Genomic DNA, 24544 nt, shown 5'->3' with positions numbered 1-24544 from the left:
CCAATTAGTCATGCTTTGACACTGTTTTGTTCTCATAAATGCTCACAAGAAGAAAGCATCGCATCTAGTTTTAACTTTTGAAGAAAAGCTTTGTACCAGTGAGGATATTCCCTCAAGTGATTATTAACAGGAGACCTTGCTGCATACTGCATCCCTGTCACAACACCTCCATACCCATAACCGTGAGTAGTGCCTGCACAAGTGTCCTTGACCAAGACAATGGAGATCAACTACCCAGTTTGGTTGGTGGTGCTCTGGAGCAGATCCTGACTCAGTGGAAGGCATCAGAAAATCTGGGTGCAGCATTATCAACATATATCAGATTTAGCAGAAGTCAGGCTCTTGAAGGAGACCAGTGCATACTGTGTGAGCAGATGACTGCTGACAGTGAAAAATGCACACTGACCACGTGTTTCCTGTGGACGTCTTCATTGGGACCTGATGGATGGTGCTTGTCTGTTTCCCAGACGAGATTGTGCAAATGGTGCTTTAATGATGTTCCAATCAGAAGCCCTAAACTACAGCGTTGTGCTGACGGCTCCAGCCCACAGCTGGGAAGCTTCCACAACAGTTTTGCTGTGATACCAAAACTCTGAGTTTGACCTCAGTGCTGCACTCGGCGTTGCAAATTTGACACTATCTCAGTACAAATAGGGAAAAAACCCAGGACGGCTAACCTCAGCTCCCACACTTGGACATGTTTGAGTAACTTTAGCACAGTGATTGTGATGTGAAGTTTACATTGAGTTTTTGACATCATGAGACTAGTTTGTCTAGTTCAGCAGACTTGGGTAAACTGTTCAAGACCCATTGACGTGTTCTCGGTTATTGGACCCTGATTGCTTTTGTCTCCAAAGAGCCAAGTTTTAGCTCAGACTATTCCAATCCCCTCTCTCTCAATCAGTTTTATGAAGAACTGTCGTTTGTGATAGTCCTGATCCCTCAGTTCCTCATCATATTATGACCTTCCAGCTCCTCTGAAGGCCAAACCCACATCTCCAAGTAAATATCTTCTGTGCTGTAAGTCTTTGGACTGGCTCATCTCCTGATATCTGGTTGACACATTGGATCTTTCAAAAGCCAAGACTTCTGTCTAGTGTGCGTGTTTTCCTCTTTCCAGAACTGCAGATACGGCAGATATAATGATGGTGTCCAGTTTCCTTAGTTGGAAGAATTATGAGTTGTAAGTTCCTGTGGATCAACCCCGTTGATAGTTGTCCTTTGGTTGCCTTGGAGCACCATTGACTTTCCATCTGAGCGTGTTTCTGTGCAGCCAGCAGATTTTGTTTACCCAGATTATTATTATGATTTTTTTTTTCTTCTTGTTTTCTATCCCAGCACTGAGTGCGGTCTTTTTATGGTTACTATAAAAGGTTGCAGTTTGCTTTGAGGCTGTCTTGGTGCTCTCTCTTGCCAAAGCCACAGCAGATGTGCCGCTTTTGTTCTTCATTACCGATTGGCAGCTGCCTGGTCCTCAGAGCAGCCCGAACATTTCAGAGACACGATGCGTGAGTGAAAGCTCGTCCCTCTAATTAAGTAAATGGTTAGGGTTAGCTTCTCATGTCAGCAGAGGAAACTGCAAAAACTGTATTTTGAGTAAAAATAATATATTTCTGCTGGTCTGGTGATATCAGCACTACAAAACCCCAATGGTCGATCCAGGAACAATGGCTTAAGTAAGTGTTTGGTGAGCAGAAAGACATGCAGATACAGTCACATGCAAAGCAAAATGTCTGATGATTCAGACACTCTCATTCGGTCAAATTCCAGCTGTGTGTGAAGCTCAGACTGAGGTTTTGGCTGCTGGGACGGGAAGTCCCCAGAGCCACTTAAAAACTCATACAGTCTTGTGGACACCTTATTTACCTCTAAGGATAACAGCAACACACAAAGGAAGTTGACTAAGGACCACACATACTTGTGTATGGGGCCATATCAGTGTGTGTTTAAATGCATTAAATGCACAATACGTCTGCCAGTATGAGACCTCTGTGCAGAGGAAAGGGCCCACGTGATCAAAGATTACTAGTTTACTGCTCTGATTTGGTGAGAATGTCCCTCAAACTTCAGACTGGAACAGTTTTGGGTTTAGTCTTTGCAAGTGGAGCTGCCCTTTTCCTATTGGCAAAGGGAATAATTCAAGGTGAGAAACTACCCTTAAATGTGAGTATTGAATAGATTTTGATAATATGCAACATCAACGCTTCTTCCCTGCTTCTAGAAACTGGCAGTAGGCCTTACAGACGAAGATGGTTCTGTTTTCTTCCCTCAACCCTCAAGCAGTTCATCTTTCCCCCATTGGTGTTCGGTAAACTTTGTTTTTGACATTGGTTGCTTTCATTTTTTGATGCTGCGGTTTGTGTTGTGTTGGCATTTTTTGTTTTTGCTGCTGTCCTCTTGCATGGTTTCAACCGTTACTGCCGCTTGAGGCCGCACATTCAGTTTTTATCTGATCAAAATAAAACCACTTCATTTTTCTCACCCACAGAGACCCAGGTCATGTGCTTCCACCAAATCACATGGGGAGGTTTTTGCGGGTGACAAGACTTGTATTCATGTGCAATTGTTTAGACATTTGGTGCCCTCTTTACCCCCTCACTTTTGATCTCACACACAGAAATAACAAGTAAATGTTTTCTGACAGAGCATTGCTGGTAAGAACTAGATGTCAACCAAAAGACATGGCACTCCCTCTCAAACAAACCCAATCGGACAAGGACACAGAGACTCCTGGGACAAGGAAGGGGATGAAGAGACAAGCTGAGCACTAAATGAATTGTCAGGCTGTATGATGATTAATGCGATTGTAATGCTCGGCATGAGGACAGGCTGTCAATCACTATGCCACACATGCAGCGCCTTAACAGACAACCCTGGATACAACTGATTTAAACCAGAAGTAGTGAATTAACAGACAAAAATGTTAGCTGTGCCGCACAAAATGAATCACAAAGAGGGAATATGCACCAAAGCATTTAAGAATCCCTCATCACATAGTTCTCAGAACTGAATAAAGTCATCTGCTTCCTCAACGACAGATTATCAATCTGAACTTTTGAACCTGAGAACTCAATATGTTTCCCACTCTTATCACATTTCAATCACAGAGGAAGCACTCTCCTGTTTGTGTATGTTGTGACAGATCGCAGTTAGATTTCACATAGATTGTGTTATTATTTCCACAACGAAACACGCTGGCAGACCTGTTTGACAAGATGCAATCAGTCTGTCCAAACTCCACAGGTGGAAAGAACGACACATGGCATCGGTCCAATTGGCAGTCAAACAATGCTGTAGTGTTATTCGCCTTCTGTTTTGACACAACATCTCTTTCTGTTGCTACTCACTGAGTCGCCTACAGCCCCAGCTGTACGTTTATGTGGTTTTGTAGGTCGATGTACACGCCTTCTCTTCTGCGTGCATCTTTGTAGATGCAAGCAATAGTGGTATGCTTTTGAAACCCCCTCCAACACTTCACACAAGTTCAAAGCAGACAGTGTAAGTCACTTCAGAGGCACACACTTGTAATACCTGTTGTCCGAGGACGTACCTCCCTTCCCCTGTCGTGTCATAAAGCAGACATCTGGTTGTGAAAATGCCAGGCAGCATTTCTACCCTGTAATGCCCACTTATTCTCTCTTCACATATGAAAGAGCTCATGTTTACTACAGATTTTATTTTTGGCAGCAACTTCCCAGCCTGATTCTAGGGAAAAGTAGGGATAAATTATTCAGGCAGCGTTGGGAGTCGTTACCCAAAATCTATTCTGAGAGTGTGTTGTGCTCAGCAAGCACTTAAGGAGATGAAAGAAATCAGTATTTTTCTTTCTTTTTTCGTATTTTGTGTGTTTTGCTGGTTTAACTGGCAACCTGCTGGCAGGAATCCTGTTCATCTAACCTTCAGGTTTGCTCTGATCACAAGGGATACAGGATGCTGCATGAATATTATATTAGGTGCACCTGAATTTTGAGGTGCTTGTGTTTCAGTAGAGGTCACATTTTTATCACTGTTTTTTGGCTTTTCCCTCCTTTTACACTCCTTCCTTCTTACCTCTCTATCTCTTTCATTTCCCTCAGTGAAGTTAGGAAATGAATTCAAGCCGTCCACCTGGAGTGTACACATTTTCTCTCATTTTCAGTTCTCAGATTTTTTCCCCATTTGATTGACATAATCCCCCATGGGAGGAGAGATCATATTGTTTTCACTGCAATGCATATCACTACTAAACATAGAACCTATGGCTACAAGGCTTGAAATGAGAGTGCAGGTGATCATTTCCCGCTTATTTGAAAAACAAAATTTGCTTTTGCATGTGTGTCAATTAATGCCAAACCTCAGGAGATGTAACTCAGCTAATCCCCCTCTGTTTCCTCCCCGTCATGAGCGTTTTGCTCAGTAATTGTTTACATCTGCCTTGTTCCAAAAAAGCTGTTGCTGGGGTGAAAAAACCCCTCCAAAAACGTCTCAAGTCCCCGCTGGCCCCTGGATCCTTTGGCACAGGATGAGAGAAGCCATCCAAAGCTCCAGCCAAGCTGCACTGCACTGCAGCAACACCAGTCCTCTCACTCAAACTGAAGTCGTCTCATCAAGGTCACTTGTTTTTTTATATTGCTCTCTTCCTTCAGCGTATCAGTATTTATGTGCAGCACAAGAGTGGAGTGTCCTGACCCTGCTATATTTTAAATCTCAAATTGTCCCACCTGGGCTGCCTCACTTCAAACCAGCCGTGCTGCATGAGAAGCTGAGGGTTGTTTAGCACTCTGCTTCAGTCATAAATATACAGTAGGCGTGTTTGTTGCAACATGTGGAAGATGCAACCGGTGGCATTTTACTTGAGGTGACACGGTTGATTTATCGGCCTTTAAAAGAACTGAGAAATGAGTTCTGCTAGAGCGAGATGCTGTTTACTTCTGCAATGCAACTACACAAATGGCAAACACTAGAGATTGACCCAGGACTTAACTTTGTTATCCCACTGTGCAAAGTAGCTCCAAGTACAATGCAGTTTTCTTTGATTGTCAAACCATCATAGTTGTAATTTTTCTATATGGCTGCCATGTTTTAATAGCAAATGCACTTGGGTGCCCAAGAGCCCAAGGGTGTGTTGCTATTGAAATAAGGTGTGGTAATGCTCATTGTCTTGACAGCAGCAGAGAGCGATTGTGACCAATACAAATCTTGTCTAAAGTATTTGAAGTGCACATCATGATCGTAATATGTCCCTACATAGGCGGGTGCGCAATGCATGTTCACTCTGCCTGTAGAGCAGACAGATCTGCTTGAACAGTAAGTGAAAGGTTTGCTCTGCAGAGAAATGTTCCCTCTAACTACCTTACATATTCACCACCTTAATAGAAAACCAGCAAGGTGCGAGCACACCTGGTTTTTAAAGGGAATGAGACATAAAACTCTGGTTGATTCATTGTCTGTTACACCCAAAACACAATTAAGAAACAGAGTACAACCCTTTAACTGCAAAATTGGCACAGTGACCTTATTTTTCCAGAGGCAAACTAGAAAAAGTGAATTTGGACACATGCTAATTGCACTTGCACCGTGCACTTAGATGATTAAAATGTAGGCCATTATGTTGAAAAATAAATTATGTATCATCCAGCCCGACTGTACCAGATTACAGTGCAACAAAGAACACAGCAGAGACCTCACAAGAAGGGAAGCTGGACAATAACAACTCTTCATATCCCAGCACCCTCTGAGATTTCCTGACTTTTTCTGTTTGCTTCTTGTTGTTGCTCAGTGTTGCAGTGTGGCTGCACCACAGTCTGACAGGTACTAATGGCAACAGCCTGCAGTCAGAAGTCTTTCTTTTCTGGCCTCTAGTAGAAATCCGCTCCCAGTCTGTTGCATAGATGCATGGGACAGTTCATTTTCATTTCAACAGGTTCAGACCTGAATATCCCACATTCAAGTGTGAATCTATATTTGCAGTGCAAATCGAGCACAATTAAGTAAGTGGTTAGGGTGCATTTACGACATGATGAGCACAGCAGGTCTCCGGCTCGAGTCTCAATCAGGCTGCTTCTCATTCATGATCTTTCTAAGCTTGTTTCCTGCCTCTCTTTCACTATCATTCAACGGACCTGAAGGTCGGTGGTTTGATCCCCTGCACCTCCAGTCTGTGTTCCAAAGTGTCCTTGGGCACGATACTGACTCCCAGATTACCCCTGACGTCTGTGCTGACAGTGTATGAATGATGTGATAGAAAAAGCGCTGCATATAGGAGCGCTGCATAAAAGTGTGCTTGAATGGGTGAATGTGACTTTTTGAGTACAGTCCATTTATTGAAAAATTGCTTTAGATCAGAACCTTTCAATCTCAGCTCACAGCAACCATCTCTTTTTGCAAAGATGTCCTTTGCTCATATGTGTCCTCGGGTGAAGTTGTGAGTTGGAAAAGCCCTTTTCTGTCTTCAGGGAATTAGTTTTATTGTCTCTCTCACGCCGAGACATTTACAGCCCTCTTGATTTTCTCCCTGGCCACTTGGAGCGGGATAAAAGAAGTCATCTCCACTGGGGCATTTCAGCGCTGAAAACGTGGGAGGGAAGTGGGAGCAGGAAGGAATGTGGAGGAGTTCCAACGCTCGCTGTTCAAACGGTCAAAACGCTGCCTTCTCTCCCTCCCACCACTCTCCCTCTGCATTTTTCTCTCCCAATTTCAATTAGAGTTGCTGTGTTTCAAAGGCATGACATTAAAGACCAGTATTGACAAAACATCAAGATAAGATCATTTTTTGAAACCCATTTGCTTTGTCTGTCCGCACCTCAGTATCCTGTCCCCTTCCATCATCGTCCTCGCCCCCCCTGTTGAGGCAGACAGTTTGGTTTACACTGAAGCTTGAAGTTTATACGTTTGGATCAAAGTTGTGGCTGTCCGTTCTGCAGTCTGACTTTGTGGTGAATGATTAAGTGTTTTTTGTAAAAGATGAAATGTGGTTTTCAGACTGTCGAAGACAGAATTTAGCTGCAGGCTATGCTTTCCAAGAGCCAAAGCTCCTTATACAGTCTCGTCTTAAGATAAATCAAATATCACTGTAATTTCAGTTTTGAATTGCAGCAACCCTGCAGTGCTGTTCTTCCCAGCCACTCTATCAAGGACATAATTTCCACAGGGAGCGGACATGTCGCTTCACTTTTCCAAATTTCCACAGCCCCTCCTTGATTTACTCACTCAAATCTCTCAGAAGTGTCCTCTTAAACGTCCAGCTGTCACAATCCAGATAAGTGAGGCCCTGCAATATGCTCATCTGCATGTAGATCACGTATGCTTATTACCTTGTGATCCCAGCAATAAGCTTTATAACTAGGGCATGGACATCTTTGGCCCCGGATTTTGCCTCTCAGGATATAGGCTGCCCTAACCCTGAAAACACTGAGAGAGACTGAGAGAAATCATTTCAAGAGGGAGATGATTATTATTCTATTAAGATTTAATCTCGACAATGAATAAATATAGTATTTCCTCCCAAAAAACTGAAAAGAAGAGAAATTAATCTGAATAAGGGGTGGGAAGAGTCCCAGGGAAATTGAACTCAATCAAAACATTAGTTACTGCATATGGGGAGTAGGATAAATGTTGTGTGCTGCTAATAATGATCAGTGGTGGGATGGAACAAAGGACCTTCACTGCCATATTTTATTTCTTCTATCTGCATTTCAAGCAGGTTTATTTTCAGGTACTTTTACACTTTTACTCCTACATATATTAGCAGATATCTGTCCTTTCTACTCCACTTAATTTTTTACAATGCATTGCATGACGTATTAAATTTAGTAAGTGATCTATAACAAGAGGCTAAGTGGTCCACTGATCCAATCAGAGCGGACAGGTAACATTAAACCCCGCCTCCACCGAGACTCAGCCATAATGATGTAGTTGACTTTTGGATTATAGAATAGGTTACAATGGGCAAATACTTAAAATAATATAATACTTTGAGTCCATCTTAAAGCAAGCACTTACTTTTACTCAAGAAGAAAAGTCAATGTGTTACTTTTATTTTACTTGAGTACTTTTTGGTATATTTGTTTGTACTTTTTCCTCAGCCAAGCATCCTAACCTCTTCCATCCATATGTTCAACTTGCTGTGATATTTCACAGTGTTGAAGAATGTGTGGTTTACGCTCATGTATGCGCAACATGTTGTTTCTCTTTAGTTCCCATTCAAATGTTGTGATATCTTCATTCACAAACCACAACTGACACTACTTTTATTTCCCATTCTGCCGCCCACCAACGCAGGCTCACCACTTGTCATACTTGTGTCTGCCTCCGGCTGCATTCACGTCAGAGCCATTGTTGGGTTTCGCTTCAGCCGAGGCTTAATTGTATCCTTCCCAGTGTAATATTGAACTCATTACGGCAACAGGGAAGTTTCATAATAAATCAAGGCATGAAAGCGGAGTGCATTGCAGATGAGCCTGTTCCCTGCTCAGTGACATCTTTTGCATGATTCAGTGTTTGTTCCTGGAAACGTCTCTCAGTTGGAGATTAGACAGTGTTGATGTCTCCCCAAAGGCAGAGTTCCTTGTTTGGAGATAGACACATGAACACACTCACTTACACACTCCGTTATGATTCACCAGCCATCAAAAGAAGGCTATGCTTGTCACTTCAGATCTCTGTATCTGCCTTGACGTAATAATTCTCCTTCCTCTTTCGCAAATCTTTTGCTTTTGTATGAATGACACTTTCAATGGATGCTGCGGTCAACTGCAGTGTTTCCATCGCACCGTGCCATATGTGATACCACACTGAGACAGGGGATTAAGAGATGAATTAAGTCGAAGATTTGGCCATATCCAGTAGCAAAACAGGCCTCCACATATGGCTCTGTCCCTCCCAGCCAGGACATGAGGCCGAGCTGGACACACACTAACACACGTGCAGTCGGACGCACTAAGCTACACACTTGTCCCCCCGTCTATGTTTCGTCTGGAGGGTACATATTCCAGGCAGCAACTCTGCGGGGGATTATCCTCTTTCGAAATGTACAACATTGTGACATTTGTTACTATGCATTACTGCTCTGATTCGTACGACTGTCATTTGGAAAACATGAGGCGCACAAGGGCTTCTGGGTTCGGAGTGTGGTTTTCATAAAGTCACAGTCATACTGACTTAAATAAGTGCGCTGTTAACTCCAAGCAATCGGTCGACCATGAATTCCATTTGCACTGATTATTCCCACGACATTCTTTACTAAAATCATGTGAACCAAAGAGCTGTGTTTTCTTGTGCATTCCTGTTTCTATTCTTGTGCGTATGTGCTCCTTAGCAAGAAATGACCTTATGGTGTACACATGCATGTGTAAGTGCTGTAAAACCCTGAATATCTTTAGGAACATTTTGTTGCCATTATTGTGGTTACTTTGATGCAACCACATCACATGATCAAGAGAAACGCCCCTTTTGGTGTTGGAGCTGTGAAAGGACAGTGCACGAATGTGTGGGGCCTCAAAAAGCAGCACGTCTGCTCTTACTGTGAACATGTTGAACGTCAGCCTGTTGGATTTGATAATACTTGAAGTTACTTGAAGACCCAAAGGCTTAGGCGTATAGTGATGCTTTGGTGAAGTGGTTATATGAGCTGGACTCTACTAGCATGTGCACAGAGATATACTCGTGCTGTATTAGTGACCATGTCTCATTCCTGCCAAGGATTTCATGCTGTTACACTGATAGATAGTTGATTAGGGTGACATATCTGCCCGTTCTGATTGGAGCAGTGGACCAGATTCCCTCTCAGTGATTACTTTACGAAAATAAATAGACATTTAACTCGATGTAGAGTATAAAGTAAAGACATTTGCTGATTTATTTAGTTCAGTTAAAGTGAAAAGTACCTTATTGTTCTTCTTTGTTTCGGTTTATTGGCGGGTGGCAACCAGCATCAATGTGCATTAGCACCACGTAGCACATCCTGCTTCATTCTTCTTCTTCCCTGCTCGGTCCACTGGCAGGCAGCAACCAAAGAGTACCTGAAAACAAAACCTACTTAAGTACAGATTGTTACACACTAATCATACACTTCGTCACATCCCACCACTGAGATTAGATACACATTTTCAGTAATTGTAAGCTGCAAGAGGTGATTTGGTAACACACTTCCCAACTTGTTTTTTTTTATATATATATTTACAGAAGTTAAGTAACAGTTGTTATAATTGCTGATCTAGCATGTGAGGATCTTGAAAACAAAAATGATTCCATGATAAAACTTTCTCAATCTTGTATCACAATACAGAATTGTGGAACCATGATAACCCCCAACCATAAAGCAGGACCATCCTCTTCAGCTTTATTACTTATTAATGGAACAGAATGACAAAATTTACACTACAAAACAAGAAAAAGACCGTATGTATAGATTTCCAACTCTGTGATAGATTATTAAAGGTTTTCATAAAATATAAAAAGGTGTCTTTTACATAAAACCGATCAACATATATATAAAAAAAAGAGTGTGGTGAAATTATAGAGGTGCTGCTTCCAACACACATCGTAGTCTGGTGGCTTCTGTGGCACCTCAGGAATCACAGGTCACCACCCGTGTACAATAAATCTACAGTTTATGTTAACACACACAACCATTTTGTTTATAAAGTTTATTGTGATTTACAATTACTGATAAGGCTGCTGGGCCTTATCTGTATTTTCTCTGGCTTTTCACTAGATGATTCTTAGATTGTAGTGCATGTGTGTACAAAACCTGCTCTGTCTTTTGAGTATTTCCATCCAATCATAAATTGATCGGCAGTAATTGCGTGCGTGCATCCATCCCTCCCATCTGCCCATCTGCCCATCACTCATTCCATCACAGATTCCATCACAGACAGAAAGACACACCTCTCAGTCAGCATTTGAAGCACTAATGACAGACTGATGTCAGCCATCCATCTCTGGTGTGTGTGTGACAGCCATGGGTCACAGCGGGAGGTGTGTTTGCACGTGTGCGTTGAGGGTGGAGCACAATACCAGCCGGGGCTAAAGTAATACGGCTAGAGAGCATGAGGAACCAGGGAAAGTGACAGATGGCCATAAGAGTGATGGAGGAGGGATTCTGTGCCGCTAGGGTACTGGAGGCTAGGGGGTGGTGTGTGTGGGCATGTGTGTATGCGTGCTGGATTAGTGCATGTTTGTATTCATTGTGCACATTTGTATGTTGGATCTGTGTCAGTATGTGACGGCATGTGTGTGTGTGTTGGGGGATCAGTGAGACTGAATAAGCTGTGTGTGGCACACTGGTCACACACTCGTCCAGCCCTCTGTGATGCCTCAGGAGACACAGAAACACAGCGGCTCTACGTGTCTCCACACGGGTCTCTCCGTCCACCTCCAGGCTTTGTTTGACTCCTGTGTACCACTCCGGATGCGATTTCTGGGGTCAGAGTAAAATCTCTCCGCCCTCACCATCATGAAGTGGCTGGCGTCTGTGCGTGCCGTGTTGGCCGGGGGCAGCCGTAGTGCCCCTGTCACCCCTGCTGCCAGCCCTATCATTCCCTCCAAGGCAGATGTACACGCCAAGCAGGTGAGCTACAACAAAAAAACCCTAAGGGCAGTGTGCTCAACCTGAGAGTGGGTTATATAGGTTATCATCACTTCTCCATCCCTGTGAAATAACTTCATCTTAGTTTGTGTGCTCGCTCCAGTGTCTCCCAATCAATCCTGTCAGCTAACTGCTGCTTTTATATGTAGCTCAAGGCATTTCAGTCTGTTTGAGCGAGTGTTTTAGTGATTTTTATGCCCCGTCTAATAGCTCTTGGATTTTAATCAAATGAAAATTAGTGCTGTTCTGTGTAGACAAGGCGGTATCCTTGTGTGTGTGTGTATCCAACCTGCTCAGAATCACCATCCAGACATGCATTATGAGAAGCTGTGAATGAGAATGGATTTATTTTGCTTGGATCTCCCACTTCCCTTTGCTTACAGTGAATCAATCCTTAAGTGTGCTATTGTATGGAAACAGTGATACACTCCTTCCTGTACCTAATCTCCCCTCATGTCCAAGCACAATAGAAAATACAGGCATGGACATTTTCTCAAGGTCTAATAGATATCTGTAGATATTGTCGGAAAAGTAGAGTGAGCAGACTAAGAGAATAAGGGATCATGTGTGTTTGTGTGTGAAACCGCAGTAGGACTTTTAATCCCTCATCCTGACCTCTCGCTGCATTGATCCTGCGACTGTCCTTCAACATCGCTGTAAGCTTCCTACTGCCTGATCCTTGGAGACTCAATGTTGTTGAATAGTGAATATTGTGAACAACAGAGGTGCAACACACACTCTTCAACATACACACACACACACACACAAGTACATTTATATACAAGGTGGAGGTGTGACCAGTCACTCAATGTCATGAATATTAATTACTATGGACTGCTTCATTCAAAAAGCACCGGGGGGCAGCAGACTCATTATGCAACAATGAATAGTTCCTACACACATCATTTTGTGTGTGTGTGTGTGTGTGTGTGTGTGTGCGTGCTGCACAAGGTTTTTCCAATTTTGGAGTGTATTGCAATTAATTAATTCCGTCCAATCACCGAACAAGCACAACTCTGTGGTTTGTTAATCTGCATGTATCTGTTTCCATCAACTGACATATAACCTGATTTAAACTCAGAGTAAAGGTTTTAGTCTGAGTGTGTTCATGCTGTGCGTATTCGTTCTGCTAATGAGCATTCCTACCTTTAATTTCTTCCAATTTGCCCCCTGTAAGAATGTTGCCAGGAATGAAAAGCGAGTCCACGGTAAGGTCTCTGTGTTTCATGATGTTTGCATGTCGGCCAGTGCTTCCTTGAGTGTGTCAAACAGAACTGAGGGCAGACTGCTGGCACACTTGTAGAGTTTGAAAGGTGGAGGAAGTGTGTTTCCTCATCTGTAATGGCTCCATTGCCTGTGGATGGCGAAAGCATAAGAACAGCTGAAAGCAACTATCAAACTCAAATGACTTTGCCCATTACTCCTTCCTCTTCATTCTGGTGTGGCTTTGGCGGTTTGCTGCCCTCGCTTGTACTGAAAATGTTCAGACGATGGAGACGAGTGATTACTTCCTCATCTCGGGCCCAGACAGCATTTTGCAGGGGCCACAGAGTCAGAGCTTGTGTGTTCTGTTGCCGGCGTAATAGCAGATAATGACGGCAGAGTAATATTGAATCACCTAATATTTACAGCAGGAACGTCTCTGACCAAGGCTCCGTGATTAATGAGCGGGTTGCACCCTAATCATCCTGTTTTACAAAATCTCTGAGAGCCAGTGAGTCGGGTCGAGATGTTGTGTCTTTTCTCAAACAACCGCAGATGGTGACACACAGAGGAAACTGAGGAGATGAAGAGGGAGCGCCAGGTAGAAACTATAACATGTTCTGTTCACTGTTTAGCTCTTAAACACATTCTCTCCACATCGACTTGAAGTGAGAGAAGCAGGGCAGCGTACGATCACTCACAGGTGGGAGTTACAGTCAGCAACTATGAGACCAGGAGAAATTAATGAAAGGAAAGAATGAATGGAAAAAAGCACAAGGAAAGAAAGAGGAAATAGAGCTGAGTGCTGGACTTAACCCACTTAAAACAGATAGAAACAAATGCAAACCACCCACCAGGCAAAAGAGTAAAACGATCTCAGTTAAAAATTAAACCCCACTGAAACACTTCAGAGGGGAAACAGGCTTTAGGTAAAGAGAGCCGGTGAGTTGGGGAAAAGAAGAAACAACGTTTAGACCTTGAGTTTCCCCTTTGATTTCTTTATCAGGTCAGCGGCAGATAAGACGGATGTGTTTCCAACAGCTGTGTGCCGGTTGAAGAGAGCAGCTTTGTGTTGTCTGTGAATGCATGAATCATGAATCACTTGGTGCTATCAGCACCTTCCAGTCATAGACCAACCTTTGCTTAATTCTTTCCTCCACAGCGCTCAAATCAATAACGTTTCACCTCAGCGTGATGACAGAGGAAAGATTGTAGCTGGTGTTGTGTCCATGTGGTGTTTCTGCGCTTTTCAAAGATCATTTGTCAGTCAAACAGCCAGCGTGCTGCTAGTTTACCTACTTATCTATAATAGTAAATTCAGTATATGTAGGTTTTTGTATGTTGGTCTGACAAAAATTGTCAACCATGTGATGCAGCTCCTCAGTGCACTTGTCATAGATACTGAATTAAACTGGCACTTGCCTCGAATGGTTCTATCAAATACTGAATGCAGCAACCCACAATGCAAGATGTAGGATGAGATGAATCTCTTGCCACGTGACGTCTTTCCAGCAAATCATGCATATTGTGATGATGAACATAAATATAATCCTTAGGTCTGTATTCATGCATCTCCTCCCTTGTGTCATCTTCAAGCTTGTAAAGATGAACGTGATGCGTCGTGATGCGTCGTGATGCGTCGTGATGCGTCGTGATGCGTCGTGATGCCGTGACTCTAGTCTCACAAGCTTAACAGGAGACCTTCCTGTCTCATGTTTCAAGATAAGAGTGTCGTGTTTTTTAAAAAGGATTGTTTCTTTAAACTAAATCGCTGTGAAATCTCGGCACAGCTTCGAAATGTTGATACTGAGCATCCCATCCCTAATCTGGTCACGTAAGTTTCCTCAAAATAAGATAATTTTAAGCTTCTGGTACAATACCTTAAATACAATACTGGCAAAGCTGCTGCATGAGGGGGCCTACAAAGAATATCCATGGCTTTGTCTTACATTGTCTGTGCAAAACGCTTTGAGTAAAATCCCACTATAACATGTGTGAAGGTCAGTAGCAGTCCATGGACATGTGTAGTCGACCAGCGGAAGGATAACTCATCTCCTCTGCTAACATCCTGACACTCGCTGTAATTGCTCAAATCACCCTGAACTAATGTTTCCACTCTCTGCTCAAACAGACCAGGGCGTTTGACCTCCATCGCTTTTATTCTCACTCTATCTCTCCCGCCCTCTGCCTTTTTCCACCATTGAACACACCTTTATTTGTGCCCATCTCTCTGTTGGCTGCCTCCACTCACCTTCTCTCCTCCTTTACTTCTTTCCTCCATTTTTATCACCATAGCTGTAAAAAAACAATCTTATTCTGTAAAAGGATAAATAGTGTCACATCAAGATTAATAGAGAGGAGGCTCGACTAAGTTTAGCTTTACTTATCTTCTAGGTATCCTGACTCACTCGTTCTCTCTCTCTCCCTCATGTAATTCTCTCCCGCTCACTCGTTTACTCAAGTGTTATAATGCGAACGGCTCACTTCTTTTTTCTCAAACCATTTTTTTTCACTCTCCTTCAAGTGTTACGCTGCTAAATCCCCATTCTCTCTCTCTCTTTGTCTGATGTGTCCACGCCGGCTCTATAAAAGCCAATTGACCTGGCCATTAACCTCTCTCTTTCTCCCTTTATTTCCATCATCACTTTCCTCTTTAACTTTCTCCTCGTTCTTCATCTCTTTTTTTTCCCCCTGTCCTCCGTCTCAAAGTTATCAGCTGCCTCTCATCACTCACAGCTGTGCGGTGTCGATCGCTCTCTAAGCCTCCACACCAGCTCGTATCAGTCTGACTTCCTCTCTGCTAATCAGTGCTGCTGGTGAGACTACTCATGTACACACACACACACACACACACACACACGCAAACAAGCTTTCTAAAGCCGCACACTCACTGACGCAAACAGGCAGTGAGATATGTGTGCTGGTATGAATAAACACGGACACAGCAAACACATACATTCCTTTCCTTACAACACAATAGGGAAGCATTTCTTAAAGTTGAATTTTTGGCAGTTGATTTCAGCATTGTCCGATCAGGGAAAATGTTCTTTTAAATACACCATGCAAATGTATGTGCAATATATACAGCATGCAACATGAGGTTTGTGACTAGTGCAATCTTGCAGCCCAACGGCTATCGAAAAACAAATTAGCCAATATTTTGGGACTTCTGGACCAACACTACGTCTTCCGTTCTCCAGTTGAACGTTTCTCCACAAAAACACATCGGCAATAATCTTTGTAGGTCCAGACAACATTCTTGATGTATTTCCTTCAATGTGTCTGTCTTATTTGCTTTCTACACAGACGTTTACCTGTGGGCAACCAAAGCCTGCTCAAACCTGATTGGTCAAACTACAAAACTAAATCTTGTTGCTTGCCTACATATTACTATGCAGAATCTGTTTATGGAGATTGAAATTGTAAAGCAGTATAAATCAGTCAGTCAATTAGTCAAGGTGTGTAAAAAATATAATTAAATGATAAGACTTATTTTAAATTAAATCCAACAGTGATAGTCATAGAACTATAGAGGCAGTATAAATCAAATTTTCATTTTTGGTACCTCAGGCAGCGACGTGCTCTTACATATTTTGCTGCTACCATGAGAATAACTGATTTTTTTCCACTAATTAAATTTAGTTTGCTGTGGAAATGCCTGGAATTCTTGCCGTTTGAACTAGAATTTTGATTCTTGTGTTCGTACTTTATCAGGAAGTGTCTCCACCTCTTATTGTTGGCAGAACTGCCTCAGTGTGTTTCCTCCGGTCTCCAGTCCCAGTGGACAGGTTGAGCTCCCTTAGACTAATGCCGTTCTAATTCTCTGGTCCCTCAGGGTGCCCACATCTGCTGCTTGGTATTATCTGTTCCCTGCATTGAAGTTTTAGTAGTAGATGTACACTGGTCTCTCTGCATCTTCTCTGGGGAACACGGTGTCCTCAACAACCTGTTCTCTTCTGTTCAGCTGAACGCATGGAAGCTGTGCTTCAGAATTTTAATCAAAAGACAGGACACAACACATCTCAACTGCTGTCTCTGCTTTAAAGAGCGATGGATAAAGGGACAGAGAAAGAGAGATTGAGAGCAAAATATCAGAGAAACTGAGCAGGGGGAAAAAGAGTGTTGCGCAACGTGTTATTTTTGGGATTCCTGAAAAAAAAGAAGTGAAAAAAACGCCTCACTCGTGTTAATAAGATGCTCGCAGCCTGTGACTGAGTCGTATGTGAAGTGTCTCCCACTGCTTCTTGATTGGTAGACCAATGAATCTGTGTGTGTGTGTGAAAACTTTAATGCAGCTCCGCACATCGCCCTCTCACTGCTGAATCATATCTCTCTGCTCCATATTCTCCTCCTGTACTCACTTTAATTTGCTCCATTCCTTAAAAAAACCTCCTGCCTCTGTGTTAACCCTCTTTTTTTACCCACTTTGGCCTTTAAGAGAGACATTTGCTCCTTTTAACTTGACTTCCTTGAAATGTGTGAAGTAATTAATTCAAACAAGCCCTGATTTTGAAAGTATACTACTCTTTTGTCAAGAGTCCGGCTGGATTTTCAAAGTTTGGGTCGCCATTCCTGTCGGTCATAATTTCATCGTATTCAAGTTAATTTCTGAGAACAGGGAATGTAAGAAAGACGAGTATGAGTCAGACAATAATAGGTGAACTACATAGGAACCTAAACAACCTTGATTTTACCTTCAAATGTCGGCAAATTGTTGAATCGTCTGAATGCTTGTCCTGTCAAACCATAATTCACCTTGTTTCCATTTCTCGGCTACTAGTTTCATGGCGATTCTTCTCACTGCAGCATACTGTATAAACAAAGCCCCATTACGATGATGATAGTGTACTAAAACCATCAGTGCTCTGCTCACTCTCACTTATTTTGCTGTTGTACATTCAGTGTAACATTTCCAAAGCCCTCCTTCATCTCTAGCATTCACTTGTAGACTGTGAGTCGACGTAGCGTGCGCTCAGTCGAAAATCAGTCCATTGAAAAAAAAACAAAAGGGCCTGGTTTGGTAGGGAAACACGATCTAGCAATCATTTTATCCTACGATAGTAAACCACCAGGAATGTGCTCTTACATGCGTTTGATTGGCCAACGCAGCCTTGACCACATGACCTTGTGTTGCACTGTAGCAAAAAATTGAAGTAGTTAAGTTAAACTCTTTTTTAGCTGGACAACATCCTGCTGCATTGGTGCGTCAGTGCAGTGGTTCCATTCGAGCGTCTGAGGAGGCTGCTTCTTTTCACCCAACACTGTTGTCTGTCTGAACGCAGCCTTATCGTCACTCCCTCCTGTGCTCAGCTGGTGTTCCCTAGTGCTGATTGACAGGGTCAGAGCCTGGACACCAATTATCGACTGTATTCAACAGTCATAATCTGTTCCATGTGAGCGGGCCGACTGAACCGATGACAAAACTACCAAAATATGACCCAAGTTGTAAATAACCGAAATCTCCTTTAATCTCGTAGCATCTAATTACTGCGAGGCGCTCTGAGGAAGCCTGTCAGCTGAACACTCAAAAAGTAAAAATGTACATTCGAGGGTCAAAGGAAGAGGAAGAAAAAAAAAAACAGCAGCAGGAGACACATCAGTCAATGCCGGGCTGAAACGGTGGACTTTCTCATGCTGTGTTATTCAACCAGAGTGGACATTATTTGAGCTGGCACACACAGGTTTGGCCGCCGTAAACAGCAAAACACAGAGCGGCGTCCAGGCACCATAATCAGAATCATATACAAGTTGGCCAACCGGTCATTATAAGATACTTTGGAGCGGAGCGTCCCGGGCTGAAGCCAGCGAACAAGAAAAATGACTTAAAGCTTTGTCTCCTGCTCTGACAGATTTGCTGAGGAGCAGAAGCCGGCTGTCTGTCATTTAAAAGCACTTACGAGTATATTTAAGTTGATGTCAAATCTGAGGCCTCCACGTTACCTTTTACACTAAAAATGGTGTTTTGACTCTGTAGCAGGAGGAGGAGCTGCAAATTGATTCAGTCTTGAAGGAATTGTATTTCTGGACCTTTCAACTCTCCTTTTAAATGTCTGTGTGTGTGTGTCTGCAATGTGCAGATAGGAGTTTCCAATACAATAAAACTTTTTCATATACGCTTATTGCTTTTGTGGGAGTGACAGAGCCCATGCAGCGCTGCTGGAATGTGGACGTGCGATTCTTAATTATTTCCATCCGTTAGCTGTGGTGACCAGGCTGATCATTTTCCTGTCAAAGAACATATTCCAATCTTTGGGAAGAATCCAGAGTCAGGGGCCAAACCACCACAACCCACACACACACACACACGCACACACACACACTCCTCATGCACGCAGTAATGAGTTTTATGGCTGAGTGATTTATGCATTTTAAATGTGGCTATGTTGTCCTTTAACTGTCCACAATGAGATAACAGAAAACACATCAGCTGCCTGACAGACAGTGAAATGCAGCCTCTCTCTGCACCGCTGTAGAAAGGTCACTCGCCTCGTCCCCTCCCTGTCACTGGTAATTACTTTGCTTTGAGGGCGAGAGAAAAAACCCAACATATTTTTGTTTGTATGTGATAGAAATGTAAATGAAGGGGAAGGAGGGAAATGCAGCAAGGCATTAAAATTACTCCCTAATTTGTTTGTGGCTCATTATTGTAGAGCATCGCCAACAAACACACACACACACACACACACATACGGCCCGACAACTAGATGAGAAGTTAAATTGAGTAACCAGTGAAGCAGAGTTTAGGCTTTAATCAGGACGTATAATACATGACATATAAGATGTCTTTTTTCTCTTTGTGGAATAGCTTCCATTGTAATGAATTCCACGCTTATCCAGAAGCATCCAGTTGAGACTAATCCATTTACTCCCTCCTCATCACTAAAGCCGAGTGTTTCTATTCCAGCTGAACCCATCTGGGACAAGAAGGAAATGGCAGCGTTTTTTATTTATTAAATCTAACCTTCACTCTCAGATCAGAACTCTATTCGGACAAAATGTGTTTTTGGGCAGGAATCAGCTATAGGTTGGTGGATCCATTGCTTAGTTATATTATTTCTATAGTATTGAATATTGTTAATTTTATTGACTAATTTATAATAATAATAATGCACAAAGCCCTGCACAACAGACAACAAAAGCCGGGCACCCCAGTAAATTCAGGCACATGCCTTCTGAAATAACTGTCTCAGACTGTTTCGTCAGGCAATTTATTTCAGAGCCTTGGGCCCCACATTCAGTTAAGTGACAGCAGACCCTTGCCCAAAGATCACACACTGCACGCAGGGAAAAAGGGAATTAATTTGTGTAGTTTATCTACTGACTTCTGAGTTATTGAGTCGTCTAGTTCTTAGTTTTGACAGTGCTGTGTCTGCGATAGATTATTCTCCACAACCCAAGCTATACTGAAACCAGTGATTCATGAGATGTTACATCCTTGAAGGTTCTGATCTGTAGGTGAAGTGTGTCTTCTTCTTTTTGTTTGATGTCGAATGGACAAAATAGATACTGACCATCATTGATCCACACCCATTCTAGCAAAGGGTCTATTAGTTTACAAAGTTTAAAGATGGACACAGAGTTACACAGACGTAAACACTAAATGACACTGACAACATGTCTGTGTTATCTTGAACTGCCTGTGTAGCTTCACTGATCCTCTGCTTTGCTCTGCTAAAGCTCCTTTGTGTTACTGTTTGCCCTCCTAGCTCTTTGCTTCTCCTTCTTCTTTCTCTTTGAGTCAAATACAAAAGGGAGAACTGAGAGACGTAGGAGGGCAGGAGCGGAGGACAAACACCACACAGTCCAGGGAGCAGTGGGACAGTGAATGCACAAGTGACTAAAGTAAAAGCAGCTCATGGCAGCAGTCCTTTGATGTGCTGATTGCACTACGAGTCCCACTGGACGTCCCCGCAGCTATGAGCCCCAGAGCAGCAGTTCTCTACTGCGCCACATCGGCTGCCGCTAACATGGATCAGAGAGACGTGTTTTTTTTTTTTTTGTGTAGCCCGCAATTTCGGCCCACACCACTGCAGTCCGCTGAGCTTGTGCTGAATGGTGACTTTAGGGAGGGAGGTGAAGGTTTTCAGCTGCTGTGACAGAATTTCTTCCTCAGCTCCCAGGTGGCTGAGAGGTGCCAGGTGAAGCATCAGTGCCACAATATTACTTCATTCTAATTATATGAGATCATGGTGAAAATGATCAGCAGCATGTGTTTTCCTTCCTTCTATTTCACTGTTGCATTTGTCACTTAGCTTTTTATAACCACATTAAACCTAAAGGGAATGTTTTCATGCCCTTAATGGAAACTTGCTGAAAGATAATTACAGCAAGACACTTCAGCAAATTTAAGAAGAATTAAAACTACTGCTGAAACTAGGTGAGCAGTATGACCAACATGACTGTATCACGGTTTGACTTTATTTTGAAGCCTGTCCTGTAGTGTGATATCTTTCCATCTCTTTGATGCCTGGAGTGACACCGGTGTGGGTTTTGGATGTGCTCCACTGGCGCATGCTGGTTTTTACAGGCTGATATAACGATTATGTTTCACTTTTTAATATCCTACAAGATATATTGTCTAAGGACAGGTATTCAGACCACAACTGAGCATTTGAAGAAATTAAAAAGCTTTATTTATATAATCTACGCCCTATAGCTTGAACTATATAACCGATTAGTTTCTGACAGAAAAATGACCGTTTTGATGAATGTTTCTTGCTCCTAAGAATATTTATAAAGTTGATTGATTGATTCACAGAAAATTCAACTGGCAGCTATTTTGCCAAACTTTTTTTAACAAATCTTTGGAGTTTCTTTTCTCTGCTCCATGTGATTAGAATATTTTTGGGTTTTATTCAGTTTGACAAAACAGGCAATTTGAGCTTCGAGCTGCGGGAACCAGCAGTCAGGCTTCCTCTCTCTTTCCTGTCATTTTATTAACTAAACAGCTCATCAGACACGATTCAGCAGAGGAACTGATCTTTATAGGTTTCCATGTTCATTTAAAACCATGAAGCTGATCATAAATCTTTGTCTTTTTTATTCAGTGCTGCAGAGAAAAGTCAGATCACTGAACTGTGATTTGAGTATTTGGGTTCTCAGCCGCACGGTTGTTCACCCATCATCACCATAAAGAACACCCTCTTTTGTTACTATGCACAGATGAACAAGATGTATGATAAGCAAGAAGAAAGCAGATTTCATTCTTATTCTTGACTCTACATACTGATTTGCTGCCAGGATCAACCCGCTTAGGTACACAGAATTAGTGGAAACGTAATCCTTGTAAACTAGGTGATTTGCAAAATTGTACTATGGGACAAATCAAACAGAAGGAATGGTAGGGAAACCAAAATGACTGCTACGGAATAAAGAGGTCATACCAGGACATGCAGAGGATTCCTTGATCCCGTGGACGTACTCTGTGACCTTCGCCCACTCCGGCGCTGTTTCACCACAGCCATTTGTCCATACGTCAGCCTTTAAGAGCTGGCTATTACCATAATGAGTAGGTGTGCTCCAGATCCTGTTTGGCAAATATTCGGAAGCCGATCTGCTGCCTCAGGCCAATAGCATCCCTTCTCCTTATCCGCATGCCCCCCTTCACCCTCATCTGGGCTATTAGGGCCCATTCCACAGTGGCTGTGTATAGCGGCTCCAGTGGGTACGAAGAGAAAGATAATTTCCCGCTGTCCCCCGCAGCCAACGCTCAGCCAAACCTGGCCGCTTTCACAGCCCGACCTCACGCTCAAGTGGGCATTCAAAGAATATGTTTTGGAGCGCAGATAAAAAGCAACAGTGTTAAAAACTTCCAGCAGGGAAAATAAAAATCCATATGTGCATTTAATTACAGATGGCTTGTTTCTACCTTCCAGTTGTCCACAGTTTATTCCACAGATTCGTGTTTGTGGGGGAAAAAACTGTATTTATTAATCACTCACGGTATTTGTTTAAAATTCTGATTGACAGACAGCTCCTGTCTCTGCCAGATATCCCCTCACTCACACCTCCCCACCTCGCCTCGCTGGCTCTGCTATCTCCATCAAGCCTGAGTTGTGTTTTCTAATTGCCCCCTTTAAGTAACTCTTTCAAGGGCAGTGAGTTTATTTATTTGTTTTCCGTCCCTGCACCGAAACCGCGGAAAGACTAATGCCCCAATCTCTCCGCTGCAGAATCTGGAGGGGAGTTTGTTTGTGAAATTAACATTCCTGGCCCTCAGTACAGAGGCAGTGAAACGTGCGTTTTCCTTTTTTTTTTTTTTCTCCTGTCGTATTTGTGGTAATTTCACAGTCCGGTAGTCGTGGGAGCGCTCTCCAGCTGGGCGGGCGGGTGCCGCGGACGCTGCTTACTTTCCACAGTGGGATGTTACACCAACCTCTGGTCCACACATAGCTTTCCAAAAGTAGAGCTCATTAAATTGCGTATATCTAATGAGAGAAAGGAGACAGTAAACTCAGTCTTATGCTCTGCTCCACCTACTCAGGCTAAACTCAGCCAATGATAGTATCCCTGCTCCTACAGCAGCTCGATCTCGTCAGAAATACTTGCTCAGCTAAAACTCCAATCTGCTCTTTATGCTGACGACAGATTCAATTATATTTGATAAAGGTCTACTGATGAATGTTTATCCTGGTTCATGGTGGGTACAACAAATGTTTCTTTATGAATTATGGGAGGATGTGACTCTCACTCTCCACCACTGTTTGGAATCAGCTCTAGTTTTCCTTTCCATGACATTGCTCAGTCATTACAAGGCTATTAAAGGATATGAACTTCCAAGAACCCCCCCATATATGACAGCCCGAGAAAAGGCCTAACAGTTGCACAGATATAGTTTTATATAAATATATAAATGTAAACCTCTACACAAACACACACAAAATCTCTACTCACGAAATCCCCACTCGCTCTCACAAACACAGACCACCTCATGACTCAGCTCTGGATGTATGATTTCATAAGCTACCATGCAAATGACCTAAATCTACTCCAGAAAACACAATAGTCCACAAACTCTTCTTACCTATTCAGTCTGGGCCTCTACTGCCAGTCTGTCTGCATCCACAATGCTTAAACTTGAAAATATTCACACTTCAATGTGTTTCCCTCTGATCTGAAGCAGAAGAGAGCTGCTGATAGATAAAGCGTTCTTAAAGAAGTTATATTAAGAAGTGCTAACTTCACTTGAAGTGAGACTGGGTCTCCTTGAATATTGCTTCCATTTGTTCAATTTTTGGATGCAACAGTTTCCTCCTGTAGACAACAGACCAGTAGGTCGGGTGAATCTGAGACCTTAAAAGTTGTGAGCAGTCTAAATGTCCCAGCGATAGATCTGTAACTTGTCCAGGGTCTTCTCCTCACTGGGTATGGGATGGAGGGGTAAATGGTAAATGGTCTGTAATTATACTGAGCTTTTCTAGTCTTGATGACCACTCAAAGCACTTTACAGTACAGGGTTTTGCCATTCATCCATTCGTACAGTGCATCTATGTGCTTTTGAAACAGAGGCCAATTTAGGGTTCAGTATCTTGCCCGAGGACATTTTGGCTTAATGGGGAAGACTAGGATCGAACCACCGTCCATCTGGTCGGATAACGACCTGCTTTACCCACTGAGCCAAAGCTGCACCCCAATAATCAAAACTGGTCTGTAATGGCCGCAATAATTATATACCATCACAATGTAAATGAAGAGATATTCGTTGTGTAGAAATAATAATTTAGGAATTGTCTAAATGTGAGGCCATTTAACATCAACCCCTCCAATGTCCAACTC

At 42.8% G+C, this 24544-nt stretch overlaps 1 protein-coding gene across 3 annotated transcripts in view; it reads left to right on the top strand.

Moving 5' to 3' along the window:
* nav3 (neuron navigator 3) overlaps window positions 1-24544 on the top strand; it is a 383327-nt gene that overhangs the window by 159640 nt on the left and 199143 nt on the right. The window contains exon 1 of one of the 3 annotated variants that reach the window (XM_069520095.1): window positions 11274-11548. The exons of the other annotated variants lie outside the window; for them this stretch is intronic. Coding sequence (XP_069376196.1) covers window positions 11435-11548 — 114 coding nt within the window. The 5' untranslated portion in view covers window positions 11274-11434. Of the gene's footprint in view, window positions 1-11273; window positions 11549-24544 lie in introns of those variants that run through there. 3 annotated transcript variants of the gene reach the window in all.

Source organism: Paralichthys olivaceus, chromosome 23, assembly GCF_024713975.1.
Source record: "Paralichthys olivaceus isolate ysfri-2021 chromosome 23, ASM2471397v2, whole genome shotgun sequence".
Classification (NCBI taxonomy): Eukaryota; Metazoa; Chordata; class Actinopteri; order Pleuronectiformes; family Paralichthyidae; genus Paralichthys; species Paralichthys olivaceus.
This window is presented reverse-complemented; position numbering and strand designations above follow the sequence as displayed.